The sequence below is a fragment of the Xyrauchen texanus genome, chromosome 50 (genome assembly GCF_025860055.1).
Source record: "Xyrauchen texanus isolate HMW12.3.18 chromosome 50, RBS_HiC_50CHRs, whole genome shotgun sequence".
NCBI lineage: Eukaryota > Metazoa > Chordata > Actinopteri > Cypriniformes > Catostomidae > Xyrauchen > Xyrauchen texanus.
Genome location: NC_068325.1, coordinates 20,890,362 through 20,908,335, shown reverse-complemented (window position 1 = coordinate 20,908,335; position 17,974 = coordinate 20,890,362). Strand labels below are relative to the sequence as shown.

The 17,974-nt window shown below is 38.3% G+C and overlaps 1 protein-coding gene across 2 annotated transcripts in view; it reads left to right on the top strand.

Moving 5' to 3' along the window:
* The window catches only part of LOC127641022 (fibrillin-2-like), an 89,176-nt gene extending 72,316 nt beyond the window's left edge, over positions 1-16,860 (top strand). For both annotated transcript variants that reach the window (XM_052123755.1, XM_052123754.1), the window contains 15 exons: positions 4,745-4,813; positions 4,907-5,032; positions 7,376-7,495; positions 8,825-8,947; positions 9,086-9,217; positions 9,796-9,921; positions 11,132-11,338; positions 12,032-12,157; positions 13,191-13,313; positions 13,421-13,537; positions 13,641-13,769; positions 13,853-13,972; positions 15,089-15,320; positions 15,482-15,638; positions 16,484-16,860. In XM_052123755.1, the coding sequence (XP_051979715.1) occupies positions 4,745-4,813; positions 4,907-5,032; positions 7,376-7,495; positions 8,825-8,947; positions 9,086-9,217; positions 9,796-9,921; positions 11,132-11,338; positions 12,032-12,157; positions 13,191-13,313; positions 13,421-13,537; positions 13,641-13,769; positions 13,853-13,972; positions 15,089-15,320; positions 15,482-15,638; positions 16,484-16,858 (2,282 nt within the window). In that variant the 3' untranslated portion in view covers positions 16,859-16,860. The remainder of the gene's footprint in view (positions 1-4,744; positions 4,814-4,906; positions 5,033-7,375; positions 7,496-8,824; positions 8,948-9,085; positions 9,218-9,795; positions 9,922-11,131; positions 11,339-12,031; positions 12,158-13,190; positions 13,314-13,420; positions 13,538-13,640; positions 13,770-13,852; positions 13,973-15,088; positions 15,321-15,481; positions 15,639-16,483) is intronic.
* The last annotated feature ends 1,114 nt before the right edge of the window (positions 16,861-17,974 follow it).

The window sequence follows — 17,974 nt, the reverse complement described above, 5'->3', positions numbered from 1 at the left end:
AACGCAGCTTTGGGTTACTTGAATAGGTGATATTTTAGTGCATTTCTATGTTTATATCGTGAAAGGCTTTGTTTGGAAAATATTAACGATGCATGATATTGTTACGTATTGTTTTGCTTTCTTTCCTAAGATGGAAATAAATGCATTTTGACAGGAAAAAAAGGTATATAGTGTCAAATTTCATCATCTTCACAATCTGCAATTAATCGTGATTACATACAACAAAATCTGTGATTAACTACAAAAAAAAACAATTAATTGCGCTTAACTACAAACAACAAACATATGCGCTTAATCACGCTTAACTACAACAAAAAATTTGATTAATCACGCGTAACTACAAACAACAAACATATGCGCTTAATCGCGATTAACTACAACAAAAAATGTGATTGATCGCGCTTAACTACAACAAAACATATGCGATTAATCACGCTTAACTACAACAAAACATACGCGCTTAATCGCGATTAACTGCAACAAAACATATGCGATTAATCACGATTGACTGCAACAAAACATATGCGATTAATCACGATTAACTACAACAAAACATACGCGAATAATCGCGATTAACTACAACGAAACATATGCGATTAATCGCGATTAACTACAACGGACCATATGCGCTTAATCGCGATTACCTACAACAAAACATGTGCGATTAATCGCGATTAAATACAACAAACCATATGCGCTTAATCGCGATTAACTACAACAAAACATATGCGATTAATCGCGCTTGACTACAACAAAACATATGCGCTTAATCGCGATTAACTGCAACAAAACACATGCGATTAATCACGCTTAACTACAACAAAACATATGCGCTTAATCACGATTAACTGCAACAAAACATATGCGATTAATCACAATTTACTACAACAAAACATATGCGATTAATCACAATTAACTACAACAAAACATATGCGATTAATCACAATTAACTACAACAAAACATATGCGATTAATCGCGCTTAACTACAACAAAACATATGCGCTTAATCGCTTAACTGCAACAAAACATATGCGATTAATCACAATTAACTACAACAAAACATATGCGATTAATCACGATTAGCTGCAACGGAACATATGCGATTAATCACAATTAACTACAACAAAACATATGCGATTAATCACGATTAACTACAACGGAACATATGCGATTAATCACGATTAACTACAACAAAACATATGCAATTAATCACAATTAACTACAACAAAACATATGTGATTAATCGCAATTAACTACAACAAAACATATGCGCTTAATCGTGATTAACTACAACAAAAAAATGTGATTGATCGCGCTTAACTACAACAAAACATATGCGATTAATCACGCTTAACTACAACAAAACATACGCGCTTAATCGCGATTAACTGCAACAAAACATATGCGATTAATCACGGTTGACTGCAACAAAACATATGCGATTAATCACGATTAACTACAACAAAACATACGCGAATAATCGCGATTAACTACAACGAAACATATGCGATTAATCGCGATTAACTACAACGGACCATATGCGCTTAATCGCGATTACCTACAACAAAACATATGCGATTAATCGCGATTAAATACAACAAACCATATGCGCTTAATCGCGATTAACTACAACAAACCATATGCGCTTAATCGCGATTAACTACAACAAAACATATGCGATTAATCGCGCTTGACTACAACAAAACATATGCGATTAATCACAATTAACTACAACAAAACATATGCGATTAATCGCGATTAACTACAACAAAACATATGCGATTAATCGCGATTAACTACAACAAACCATATGCGCTTAAATCGCGATTAACTACAACAAACCATATGCGCTTAATCGCGATTAACTACAACAAAACATATGCGATTAATCGCGCTTGACTACAACAAAACATATGCGCTTAATCGCGATTAACTGCAACAAAACACATGCGATTAATCACGCTTAACTACAACAAAGCATATGCGCTTAATCACGATTAACTGCAACAAAACATATGCGATTAATCACAATTAACTACAACAAAACATATGCGATTAATCACAATAAACTACAACAAAACATATGCGATTAATCGCGCTTAACTACAACTAAACATATGCGCTTAATCGCGATTAACTGCAACAAAACATATGCGATTAATCACAATTAACTACAACAAAACATATGCGATTAATCACAATTAACTACAACAAAACATATGCGATTAATCACAATAAACTACAACAAAACATATGCGCTTAATCGCGATTAACTGCAACAAAACATATGCGATTAATCACAATTAACTACAACAAAACATATGCGATTAATCACGATTGACTGCAACGGAACATATGCGATTAATCACAATTAACTACAACAAAACATATGCGATTAATCGCGATTACAACAAACCATATGCGCTTAATCGCGATTAACTGCAACGGAACATATGCGATTAATCACAATTAACTACAACAAAACATATGCGATTAATCACAATTAACTACAACAAAACATATGCGATTAATCACGATTGACTGCAACGGAACATATGCGATTAATCACAATTAACTACAACAAAACATATGCGATTAATCGCGATTAAATACAACAAACCATATGCGCTTAATCACGATTGACTGCAACGGAACATATGCGATTAATCACAATTAACTACAACAAAACATATGCGATTAATCACAATTAACTACAACAAAACATATGCGGTTAATCACGATTGACTGCAACGGAACATATGCGATTAATCACAATTAACTACAACAAACCATATGCGATTAATCACGATTGACTGCAACGGAACATATGCGATTAATCACAATTAACTACAACAAAACATATGCGATTAACCACGATTAACTACAACGGAACATATGCGATTAATCACGATTAACTACAACAAAACATACGCGATTAATCTCGATTAACTACAACGAAACATATGCGATTAATCGCGATTAACTACAACGGACCATATGCGCTTAATCGCGATTACCTACAACAAAACATATGCGCTTAATCGCGATTAACTACAACAAACCATATGCGATTAATCACGATTGACTGCAACGGAACATATGCGATTAATCACGATTAACTACAACAAAACATATGCGATTAATCACGATTAACTACAACGGAACATATGCGCTTAATCGCGATTAACTGCAACAAAACATATGCGATTAATCACGATTAACTACAACAAAACATATGCGCTTAATCACGATTAACTACAACAAAACATATGCGATTAATCACAATTAACTACAACAAAACATATGCGATTAATCACAATTAACTACAACAAAACATATGCGATTAATCACAATTAACTACAACAAAACATATGCGATTAATCACGATTAACTACAACAAAACATATGCGATTAATCGCGATTAACTACAACAAAACATATGCGCTTAATCGCGATTAACTACAACAAAACATATGCGATTAATCACAATTAACTACAACAAAACATATGCGATTAATCGCGCTTAACTACAACAAAACATATGCGCTTAATCGCGATTAACTGCAACAAAACATATGCGATTAATCACAATTAACTACAACAAAACATATGCGCTTAATCGCGATTAACTGCAACAAAACATATGCGATTAATCACAATTAACTACAACAAAACATATGCGATTAATCACAATTAACTACAACAAAACATATGCGATTAATCGCGCTTAACTACAACAAAACATATGCGCTTAATCGCGATTAACTACAACAAAACATATGCGATTAATCACAATTAACTACAACAAAACATATGCGATTAATCGCGCTTAACTACAACAAAACATATGCGCTTAATCGCGATTAACTACAACAAAACATATGCGATTAATCACAGTTAACTACAACTAAACATATGCGCTTAATCACAATTAACTACAACAAAACATATGCGATTAATCACAATTAACTACAACAAAACATATGCGATTAATCACAATAAACTACAACAAAACATATGCGATTAATCGCGCTTAACTACAACAAAACATATGCGCTTAATCGCGATTAACTGCAACAAAATATATGCGATTAATCATCTGACAGCCGTACTTCAAATATTTAGCATTTTATTTTGTTAAAGATTACTCAGTTAAATTTAATGGAATTTTGTTATGAAATTTAAATGCATAAATCTATAAAAATAAATGCAAATGTTTAGTCAGATTAAACTTGAATTACTAGTAAATTTTGTCTCTCGCACACACACACACACACACACACACACACACACACATTACCTAGCGATCTAAAAAATAGGGACATACTGAAGACATTAGTGTCAGTGAAGGTCATAATATTCATGCTGTAAGTGATATTAGCTGTTGGATTAGCCATGCCCCCCTTTTTCCAAACCCTGCACTCCAAAGATACCAAATGAACTTTATAGTATTTATTAATCTAGCAAATACTAAACCTCTTCTTTCAGTTAATTATGAGTAACTTTTAGATAAAAATGTGTAAATAGTGTTGGTCAAAACGGTTACTCGAGGTGATAATTTGCAATATGAAAAAATCTTCATAGACATGTAATCTTTTGAGTTCATGTTGTTTTTACAAATAAATAAAAAAACATTTTCTACAAAAAAACACTTGTATGTATAGGTGATTCCTCCAAACGGTATGTCTGTGTTCTATCTTCTGTGAGTTTGACATCTTTTCTCCATTCTCTCTCCAACGGCAGCTGCGTTTGAGACTCTGTGTCCCTACGGCCATGAAGCCGTCCCGAGACCTGGAGACATGGGACGTGAAGGTGAGAAAACCCCCCGAAATCCTGTCATGAAAAGCTCATCTCTGTGATCCTCTCTCCTCTGACCCGAATATAACTTCCTCTCTGCCTGCACAGACATGAATGAGTGTGTGGAAAACCCGGGAATCTGCAGTAACGGCTTGTGCATCAATACCGACGGCTCGTTCCGCTGCGAGTGTCCGTTTGGCTATAACCTGGACTACACCGGCATCAACTGCGTGGGTAAGTTGACGTTAACCCTGTGAAGCATGACATAGGAAAGAATTGTTGTTTTTCGTAATTCTTCTATTGTTTTATGCACATAAAATGAGCTTTAAATTATAACTTTGGCCATGCACTGTCATTGCTGTTCAATTTAATATTTATTTCATTCGTTTAATGCTCTTTTGGTTAGTAAAGACGAATGGAATGCATTTTCTTCCTCTTTGTACTTTTCTGCTAAAAGAATTATCCTACTCAAATGCATGTGACGTAAAATTAAATAGAATTAGGTTGAAAGTAATCCAAAAGTAATCAGATTAGATTACCCGAAAATGTAATCTATGAGATTACGTTACTGATTGCATTTTTTGTCATGTAATTCACAAGTAATCCACCCAGCAACGCTGTAAAATAATGCGATCTTTATAATGACAGCAGGCTGCGTATATGAAAATACATATAAATATGATTTATCATAGCATATATATATATATATATATATATATATATATATATATATATATATATATATATATATATATATATATATGTACATGTAATTTTCAAAGCTCTCATGTTTTTTGTGGTGGGCATGAATTGAATGTAATCGTGATTACGAGATACAATTCAAAAGCCTGTTTTATCATATTTGATTTCTGGATTTCAAAAGGTTTTTTTCTTTAATAAAATAATATAAAAAATTTTAACCAAGCACAAGTTGCTTACATTCAACAAATACTCATTTTTAAATATCAGTAACAATATAACCATTACTATCACTTATACTTTATTAAAATAAGTTGTCATTTATCCCAACATAAGAGTCACTTTCCGCACAAGTCCGCCGGCATTTTAAATAGATCGATATAAACATTGAAACCACTTTTATTCACAAGTTACCACTAGATGGCGCCATAACATGTTAAATTTCATACCATTGATTTTTCGGCTCATCAGCTTGAACAGTCAAACATTGTGCCTCATATTTGATACAAACGGCATTATAGGGTTTAAAGTATCCTGCGACATTTTGATGTTTAATATACAGTTATGTGGAGTGGAATTTCTGACCAATCAGATTTCACTGTGGCCGGAGCTACTATAAAAACCAATGATCGGCAAAATCTCGTCACTCTTGGTTTGTTTTTAATAAAAGATAAAAATAGACTATGTACCTCCTTAATACACGTTTTTAGTGTAAATGCGAATTTGTTTTCAATATTAGTTATTCTAAAGAATAAAACGTAATGGGGTCTGGGTATCTCATTATTGTATTGTATTGTATTGATGCTGGACGTGCTGAGTGACTCCAGCCAGGTCTCCTAAGTAACCAAATTGGCCCGGTTGCTAAGGAGAATAGAGTCAAATGCGGTAACCTCCTCGTGTCGCTATAATGTGGTTCTCGCTCTCGGTGGGGCGTGTGGTGAGTTGTGCGTGGATGCCGCGGAGAATAGCGTTAAGCCTCCACACGTGCTACGTCTCCGCGGTAACTCGCTCAAGTCATGTGATAAAATGCGCGGATTGGCGGACTCAGACACGGAGGCAACTGAGATTCGTCCTCCGACACCTGGATTGAGTCACTACGCCACCATGACAACTTGGAGCGCATTGGGAATTGGGCGTTCAAATTTTGGGGAAAAAAAATAAATAAATAAAATAATAAAAAGTAATAACTCTCCGCGTCTGAATTTTTTATAATTATTTGTGGCTGACATCATCAAACCCTTTTATTTTATACCCCTGCCCACCAACCACCGGCCATATAGACGCCTTTTTTTATTTTTTTACAAGAGATTGACCGATATTGGTTTTTAATGTCCGATACGATACCAATTGTTATTTTTATGTTTTCGTGTCCGATAACCGATATGCATAACCGATTACTAATTATCGTTTTATTTCTGCTTTAATGAACTTTAATCATTTGTCACCATCCTCTGGTGACCTGCTTATTATTAAAGATCCAATTACCCATTAAGTTTAAATGTAAATATCGGTTACAAATATCGGTCAAAAACCGATTATCTCTATTTTTCACCGTCCAATCATTTCCTTTTAAATAAAATACATTTTTCTGAAATCCTGCTTCACTTGACAAAAATAGTCACATTATGAAAGTAAAGTGTTGATTGATTCATGTGGTTATGACATCACAGTCACAGTTAAACCTTAATGATGACAGTATATTTAGTATCTACTGTATATCTGCTACTTCTCATGGTGTAGCCTTGGGTTAAATGTCTGACAAGGTCACTGGAAGATAGATTACTACATTAAGCTTCTATTGCTTTGGCTGAAAGTGTCAATCAGTTTATTATTAAGATTACACACCTTTAATCACATTTAATCTTGTCCTGTTCACAGATACGGATGAATGCTCCATCGGTAATCCTTGTGGAAATGGCACTTGTACGAATGTTCAGGGTGGATTTGAGTGCTCATGTCAGGAGGGTTTTGAACCTGGACCCATGATGACCTGTGAAGGTGAGTTAAATATAGATGAAAGTAGGGTTGTGGCATGTAAGGAACATCTTAAATGACAATATATATAGTTATTGAACAAATTTGACAATATCATGATATACAAATTGTTTTGTAAAGTTATTTATGATTAACTGGGGGACGAATGAAAGGACCTTTTGACTAAAAGAAATGTCCGAAATATCGACATTATAAGCCCTTTATAAATACTACTAACTTAAATTCAAACGGTAAATGTTTTCCTTTTTAAAGGTGTGGTTTTAGGTCAAAACACATTATTTTCTTAATTCACAAAAATGTTGGATGTCCCCACTTTCATAAAAATATTGTATCTTATTTTTAAGATTTAAGCTTTTCAATATGGTGATACAATTTCAAATGTAACCGTGTGATATTTAACTAAATTAAATTAATAAAATATGACGGGTTTACTTGATATGCATCTTAAAAAAAAAAAAATGGCAGATTTAACTTAAATTACTAGTAAATTTCTCGTTCGCGCACACACTTTACCTAGCTATCTAAAAGGCGACATACCATAGACATTTGGTTTTTAATAAATGATGGTAATTATATTTATTGCAGAATAACCAATAAAAGTGAACCATTTTTACACTTAAAATTGAAATTATTTAAAATAAAGTATTTAAAATGGATTAAAATCGAATTTATACATTCTTTTAAATTAATATTTATCTTTAAGAATTTTAACTTAATTTTTAAATGAAAGATTTTGTGCGAGTTCGGTCATAGAAATGTATATAAATTATACAAAAGCTGTATAAATTGTCTTTATTAATAACCTGGTTATTAGGTTCTGTTAGTTAACATTAGTTAACCATTACTAACATTACTCATTGTTGTTTCATGATAACTAATGATTTTATTGCATTTATTAATCTAGCTATCATAATATTAAACCTTTTTTGAGTTTATTATGAATAACTTTTCCATAAATGTGCACATCGTGATATTGCCAAAATTGGTCAATAACAATATTTATGGTGCGATATAAGAGTTTATACACTGAAATGACAAAAATAAAAAAAACTTTTTTTTTCTGGTTTTAAGCGTAAATCAAAGTTTTGAGCGTTTTATGCTTAAAACAAGAACAGTTTGCCTGAAAGCGTGTCTAAATACATCACACAGTTTTGCCTCTCAGATAAATATGATAATAAATTGATCTTGTTTTAAGGATGTTGAGGTATATTTTCTGGTCTATAACCCCTTTTTTTGCAGTTTATAAACTTTGTTCACATGCAAAATTAGCAAAAATGTATAGTTTTTTGGTGTCTCACAATCTGTGCGTTTGGATGTATTTCCTGTCTTCAGACATCAACGAGTGCGCGTTGAACCCCCTCCTCTGCGCTTTCCGCTGCGTTAACACCTTCGGCTCGTACGAGTGCATGTGTCCTGCGGGATACGTGCTGCGAGATGACAACCGCATGTGTCGAGGTGAGAAAGTGTCGCCCATCTTTCTCTCTTAATACTGATTTCAATATTAAAGGAAGAATTGTGTGGACTGTGACAATTTTGTAATTATTTGTGGATGTGGGATTTGATCCATATTATGATGCATATTTCTCTCTCCAGATCAGGATGAGTGTGCTGAAGGTATTGATGACTGTGCGTCCAGAGGCATGGCCTGTAAGAACCAGATCGGCACGTTCATGTGTATCTGTCCACCAGGCATGACCCGACGCCCTGATGGAGAGGGCTGCATGGGTGAGATTCCAGGATGTGTGTGTGTGTGTGTGTGTGTGTGTGTGTGTGCGTCATCAACAGAATATACAATAATGCAAAGGCAAAACTGATGATGATGATGATGAAGATGTACTTATTGCTTTAACAAGAGCTGTCGATTTAGCGCATTAATTTAGTGCAATTAATTGTGAAAAATAACGCGTTAGAAACGCAATTAATCATGCCCCGATCCGTACGTAAATTCCGTAATAAAGAATGTTCCTACCATCGGAGCAATTCAAGCTTGATGTACCACCTTGATGCAGTAGGGGGCAGTCAGCGCAGCTCCAGCTGTAAAGTCAACACGCTTCGTTAAAACCAACAAGGTTGCAGCTCTCTCAGACATGGTTATGTGCTGAAAGACACAAAAGTGACGAAAGTCATTTTAGATAAAAGCGTCTGCCAAATGCATAAATGTATTGTGGAGGAAACATTATTTATATACAGTATGCATGTTGTGCTTTTGTAAGCTGTCTCATTGCATAAGCGGTCTCTGATCACAGATTCATTCTACTGCTCTATCTCTCTTTCTCTCTCTCCTCTACATGATACCTCGACAGACCTCAACGAGTGCAGAGCTAAGCCTGGAATCTGTAAAAACGGTCGCTGTGTCAACACGGTGGGCAGTTACCGCTGTGAATGTAACGAGGGTTTCGAGCCAAGCTCAACGGGCACAGAATGCATGGGTAAGACCGACCAATCAGAATGAAGCTGACGGCAATGGGTCACATTTATGGACATGTGCACAAGTTCACACAGGGCAATTACATGTGTGCCCACTGTCATTGATACACACACACACACACACACACACACACACACACACACAACCGAGAACACTGTACACACACACACCGTACAAAGATAAAGACAAAGATCCCCCATTTAACCTGAACAGACTGTAGGGGCAAGTGCTGTTAACACACACAAGAGAACACCGTACACACACACACACACACACGAGAACACCGTACACACACACACACACAAGAGAACACCGTACACACACACACACAAGAGAACACCGTACACACACACACACACACACACACACACACACACACACAAGAGAGAACACCGTACACACACACACACACACACACACACACACACACACGAGAACACCGTACACACACACACACAAGAGAACACCGTACACACACACACACAAGAGAACACCGTACACACACACACACACACACACACACACACACACAAGAGAGAACACCGTACACACACACACACAAGAGAACACCGTACACACACACACACACACCGTACACACACAACAGAACACCGTACACACACATACACCATACACACACACACACACACACATACACACACACGAGAACACTGCACACACACACACAACAACACCGTACACACACACACCATACTCACACACACACAAGAGAACACTGTACACACACACACCATACACACACACACACCATACACACACAAGAGAACACTGTACACACACACACCGTACACACACACACCGTACACACACACACACGAGAACACTGTACACACACACACCATACACACACACACACACATACACACACACACACACACACACACACACAAGAGAACACTGTACACACACACACCATACACACACACACAAGAGAACACTACACACACACACACACACACCAGAAAACACTGTACACACACACACAAGAGAACACCGTACACACACACACACAAGAGAACACTGTTCACACACACACACACGAGAACACTACACACACACACACACGCATGTACACACACACACACACGCATTGTCGTGAAAGTGATGCGTGACACACAGTCACACAGAAATGTTAATCCGTGTATAATCATGTATGTTCACATCATTGTAAATGTTGTTGTCGTTGGCAGATAACAGGAAGGGCTTCTGTTTCACGGAGGTTTTGCAGACGATGTGTCAGCAGTCTTCCACCAACCGCAACACTGTCACCAAGTCAGAGTGCTGTTGTAACGGCGGGCGCGGCTGGGGTTCACTGTGCGAGTTGTGCCCGCTGCCTGGCACCATACAGTACAAGAGGATGTGCCCGCTCGGACCAGGATACACCACTGATGGCAGAGGTCTGACATTTTAGACTGAACATTACTTATAAATATCTTCAGAGATTTTACAGCAACAATGAGAAAAATGACTCAACATTAATCATGATGAACATATTTTGATATTAATGTATAAATTGTGCAAACTTTTTTATAAAAAATCTATTACAAATAAGTATTTTTATTTCATGTTAATGAATCATTATTCATTAAAATCATAATTATATTAATACATTTGAATATTTGTTTATAGATGTTTAGTTAAAGAGTATTTGAATAAATTCAGGCATCTTTGACAGATTTAAAGATGGATATTTAAATTAAATAACATTTTATTTAAATCATTTTGAAAAATGACATAAAAATATGAAATTACATAAAAATATGAATATATATATATATATATGAATATATATATATATATATATATATATATATATATATATATATATAAATATTTTAATAACAAATATATTTATAAAATTAAATATAGTTTATTAAATACATTTGTTAGAATGTTTTAATTAAATAATTGTATTAAAATGAAATAAATATATATACTTATATATTAATATTTACATGAATTATTTATTAATTTCTTTAATTATCATAAATGTAATGAAATGTATAATTTTTGTAAATATTTAGTGATATTTTTAAATGAATAGATTTCAATAAAAACAAATTTTTTACAATAATTTGTCTGTTTTTCAGATATCAATGAATGTGAGGTGATGCCCAACCTGTGTAAGAACGGTCAGTGCATGAACAGCATCGGCTCCTTCCGCTGTCACTGTAACGTGGGGTACACCAGCGACTTCACGAGCACTTCCTGTGTTGGTACGTCCTCACTGTACCCTTATTTAAAGCAACAGACACACCTGCATTAGCCCATTGCTCAATAGAACGATGAATGGTTTATTAGTGGTGCTTCCCAAAGGCATCACTATTGTTCTCTTGCATACTTATTATTCTTCTTTTTATTATTCCACACAAAGTTTGGTGCGCTACTCCTCCCTGCAGCTTTTGTCACAGACCCCCAAATGAGGCGTCAAATCGTGCGGCTCATTGAGGAGAGGTGTGCTGTATCTTTTGCACAGCGGACGAAAAAGCGGCCAAAAAAGTCCCATTGACTTAACATTGCGGAATGTTCCGAAATTTAAATCCCAACCAACATTTTCACACACACAGACACCAAAGGGCCTGATAGCCCTGCATCTCTCCCTCTCTCTCCCTCAGAGGATTTATATTATCAAGCAGCCAATAAGTAATGACCTAAAATCTTCATAGCCACACCCTAAAACATGCTAAAAACGTGCTAGCATCATGCTAACACATGCTAGCATCGCCTAGCGAAGTGATAAAACATGCTAACAACATGTTAGCATCGCCTAGCGAAGTGCTAAAACATGCTAAAAACGTGTTAGCATCATGCTAACACATGATAGCATCGCCTAGCGAAGTGCTAAAACATGCTAAAAATGTGCTAGCATCATGCTAACACATGCTAGCATCACCTAGCGAAGTGCTAAAATTTGCAAAAAACGTGCTAGCATCATGATAACACGTTAAAATCGCCTAAATAAGTGCTAAAACATGCTAAAAACGTGCTAAAACATGCTGAAAACTTGCTAGCATCGCCTAGTGAAGTGCTAAAACATTCTAAAAACATACTAGCATCATGCGAACATAAACAAAACACCTACATATTACCATCATGAAAAACAAATGCCAGCAACATTCTATTACCATTATTTCAGTGCTTAGCAACAAGTTATACAATGCTATTTGACGAGTTTTGCCACGGCAAGCACCACTCACATTTTCTTCAGGAAATGTACCTATCTAGTTCTCATTGATGTTGTCTGATTAGATGTGGACGAGTGCTCGCAATCGCCCAAACCGTGTAACTTCCTGTGCAAGAACACAGAAGGCAGTTACCTGTGCTCGTGTCCCAGAGGATACATCCTACAGCCCGACGGGAAGACATGCAAAGGTTAGTAGACCATTAATGGGTCGTATTGGGATAAGAACAGCTTGTAAAGACAGTAAGAGCTGCTGTCTAGGAAAAACGAATGACATTTCTTTGATAATTCATTCCAGATTTGGACGAGTGCTCGTCTAAGCAACACAACTGTCAGTTCCTGTGCGTCAATACGATCGGCGGCTTTACCTGTAAATGCCCCGCGGGCTTCACGCAGCACCAGACCGCTTGCATAGGTGAATATGAACTCAAAACGTCCCGCTAACAAGCCAAGTGCAGAGTCTAAATAATCGAGCAGGTCTTTGGGTGCTAATACTGCCTCTGTGCTTCATCTCTCAGACAATAACGAATGCAGCGGTCAGTCGAGCATGTGCGGTTCCCGCGCCTCTTGCCTCAACACACCCGGCAGCTTCAACTGCGAGTGTCAGAAGGGCTTTTCGCTGGACCCAACCGGCCTCAACTGCGAGGGTTTGTTTCGGGATTTCCCAATGCTTCATATGAGAGAGTGTTAATCAAATGACATTTATTGACGTTTTGTTTTCTTGGTACAGATGTCGATGAATGCGGTGGAAACCACCGCTGTCAGCACGGTTGCCAGAACATGATGGGAGGATTTCGCTGCGGCTGCCCGCAGGGTTACGTTCAACACTACCAGTGGAACCAGTGTGTGGGTAAGTACAAGGGCTTCCACGAAAAGTAGTCGACTAGTCGGCGGGTCAGTGTGAACATTATCTAAACGACGCACGATCTGGGTTTTTCCGTGTTTCAGTTCTACGTTAATGGAAAGTACGCGAGTAAAGAGATTGTCAAATACTTACAATTTTCATTGTAAATCTTACGTCAAACCTTTCTTACGTAAAAATATAGCCGTTGCCAGATTCACATTGCTAGTGTATTCGTAAATGGTGAAAAAAATCATCATTTTCCACTTATAGCTTCTGAGAGTCTCTGGGCGGCACTTGATTAACACTGTACACACACACACACACACACACACACACAGAGAACACCGTACACACACACACACACACAAAGAGAACACCGTAAACACACACACACACACACAAAAGAGAACACCGTACACACACACACACACACACACACACACAGAAGAGAAAACCGTACACACACACACAAAAGAGAACACCGTACACACACACACACAAAAGAGAACACCGTACACACACACACACACACAAAAAGAGAACACCGTACACACACACACACACACACACACACACACACACACACACAAGAGAACTCTGTACACAAACACACACACAAGAGAACACTGTATACACACACACACACACACAAGAGAACACTGTACACACACACACACACACACAGAAAAGAGAACACCGTATATATACACACACGAGAACACTGTACATACACACACACACACGAGAACACTGTACACACACACTGTACACACACACACACACACACACAAGAGAACACTGTACACACACACACACACAAGAGAACACTGTACACCCACACACACAAGAGAACACTGTACACCCACACAAACACACACTTTACACACACACACACACTTGATTTGTTTCAGGGCGATTTGCAATAATTTTAGCTCGCATTGTCATATTTGTGAACGTAAGGCGCTTTTGGGTTCACTTGTAATTCCAAGTGTACTTCACCCATTTTAAGTAGTCGATTCAACGCATAAATTAGTGCCAAGGCTACGTGGCTAGTAAGTACTGCAAGTGTAGCAAGTTCTCAATCATGCATTTCTCATTTTTATTTCTCTTTTTCATACTCAGATGAGAACGAATGTGCCGGGAACCAGGTCTGCGGGTCGGCGTCTTGCTATAACACTTTGGGCAGCTTTAAGTGCGCGTGCCCCTCTGGTTTCGACTTCGAGTCCACAGCTGGTGGCTGCCAGGATGTTAATGAATGCGCCCAGGGCAACAACCCCTGCAGCTACGGCTGCTCCAACACAGATGGAGGATACTTGTGTGGATGCCCCGGAGGTTACTACCGAGCAGGACAAGGGTGAGCGTTCAGTCTAGTGCTCATCATGCAAGACTCGTTTGCCAATTACAACTTAAAAATAATATTCTGGGTTCTTTCAAATGTAATGACGGCTTTTGTGCCTTTGCCAACATTAGTGCAGCGTCTTAATACAAAATGGTTTTCCACCATTTCTTCTCCAGGCACTGCATCACAGGCGTTGGTTTCCAGGGTCAGTTGGCCTCGGAGGGAGATGAAGAAGATGCCCTCTCACCAGAGGCCTGCTATGAATGCAAGATTAACGGAGACCTTGGAAAGAAAGGCCGCCATAGGCGCAATGCTGGTGATAATGAGCTCAAGGTAAGTCAATATCGCATTGGTTTCATTCACCACTTTCACACTGCAGTTATATACGATTGTCGCTGTTAAACTAGGATGTTACTTCTAAACATCACAGCAGTTGGGTTTAGCATTTCTTCTTTATTTAATGTTGGAACGCCCAATTCTCACTACTTAGTAGGTCCTTGTGGTGGCGCGGTTACTCGCCTCAATCCGGGTGGCGGAGGACGAGTATCAGTTGCATCCGCTTCTGAGACCGTCAATCCGCGCATCTGATCACGTGACTCGTTGTGCTTGACACCGCGGAGACTCACAGCATGTGGAGGCTCATGCTACTCTCCACGATCCACACACAACTCACCACACGTCCCACTGAGAGCGAGAACCCCTAATCACGACCACGAGGAGGTTACCCCATGTGACTCTAGCCTCCCTAGCAACCGAGACAATTTGGTTGCTAAGGAGACCTGGCTGGAGTCACTCAGCACGCCCTTTTAGGTGCACTTCTAAAAGTTTCCATCCACTATGTCATGCACATTAATTTGAGGAATAATGGCCGCCTTGCTTCAGGGAGTTTAATTTTGAGGATTGGAGCAATTGTACCTCAAAACTGTTAGTGAGGACCCACTTGAGTGATCAGCTGTGTGGGTAAAACACTTCTGAATGTCAACGGCTATGTTTAGAAATCGTGTGCCAAGGTCTGAGCTTTTGTTGTGCCATCAAGCTACAACACACTCATGGTCAAAACACGTCATCAATGTGCGGACAAACCGTTTACACCACCTTAATGCCATTTTAACTCTAGAAAATCCACCCTTCCAATTTTAAGCCTTTTCTGATTCTTCCAACTGTTCCATACCTTTTAGGAGACGGTGAGCATGGCCAGCATGGATGTTCAGACCTCCATCCCGATGAACCTGAGCCTGGCACAGCTGCAGAACAAGGAACCCCTGCTGGAGCTGCTTCCTGCACTGGAACCCCTCGAGCACCACGTGCGCTACGTCATAACGCACGGCAACCAGGCCGAACACTTTCGTCTGCTGGAGCGCCGTGACGGGAAGAGCGTTCTGCGGCTGGGTCGTAAGCCACCGGGTCCAGGCTTGTACCGCCTTGAAATCGCCAGCTTACCTTTATTTGGTCCGCGCAAAATTAAGCAACTGGAGGACCAACACGACAGCGATTACCTTCTGGGTGAAATTGGTGATGCACTCCGCATCAAGCTGCACATCCACCTGCACTGAGACTGCCTGAAAACGAAACCCTTGACCCCAGGCCCTTACATAGGGCATTAGCTCCGAGAGACTGTCCACTTAACAGAATTTTTGGTTCGTTTTTTTATTTGACGCCCTTTTACACCAAACACCACTTATTACATCGTTATACTGAAGCATATCGCAGCCAGGATTGGTGGAATACGTACAAACACCACCTGATAGGCATACATTAGCACTAGCATTAGCCGTTAGCACCCACTTTTAATGGAGGGACAATCAAGTATTTGTCGAAAGGGCCGATTAAGAGTTAACATGGTTATCACGCTTGTAAACTGTCAAAGTTATCATGAAATAACGTAACATTTCAGTCTTCAGTGCACATAAAAACATTTAAAAAAACATACAAATTATGCATTTTCACTCACATTGTTGTAACATGTGCTGGGGTCAAAGGGTATTCCATTCAGTATTTAGTGTCGTTTGTCAAGTATTGTACTGTTTGAAGATATCGTCACACAAAGGACTGCAACAACTACCAAATGTATTCAGGTTTTAACGAGAGTTAAGCGTTTGAAAACTCTGAGGAGACAGCGTAGCATATGATTCTTGAAGCGCAAACATGTCACAAGATTTCTGGGGCTTTCTGGAGTGTTATCATGAGCTGCCACGTTGTGTTACCTCATTTTACACATGTACACACAGTATTTTGGAGAGGAGTGGTGCTAAACACTTAAAAGTTTCACTGAACCTGCTACGAATGCTGAATGCACATATTAAATCAGGGAAATGGCGACTAAAGTCCAAAGGGTTTTCGAATATGTATGCCAGCACAAACAAAAACAAACGTTGCATTCGCATCTGTGAGTTTTTCTCCACGCTAGTTTGCTCAAGTCATACTTTGCAAACAGCACATGCATATGAGGAATAGTAGGCCTGATGAGTGCACCATTGCAGCTGGAGTCACGGTCGCAATGGTGCAATCGTTCAAAACACACTCCAGACGTGGCAAATAGGAACGTTCAACCTCAGTGTGGGAACCACAACCAACCCTCGTTTGTTTCCGCAGTTTTCTGGAAAACAAGGTGCTAAAATTCCAACTTGCGCTGTACTACGAAAACGCTTGATTCGTGGATTGCAAACGTG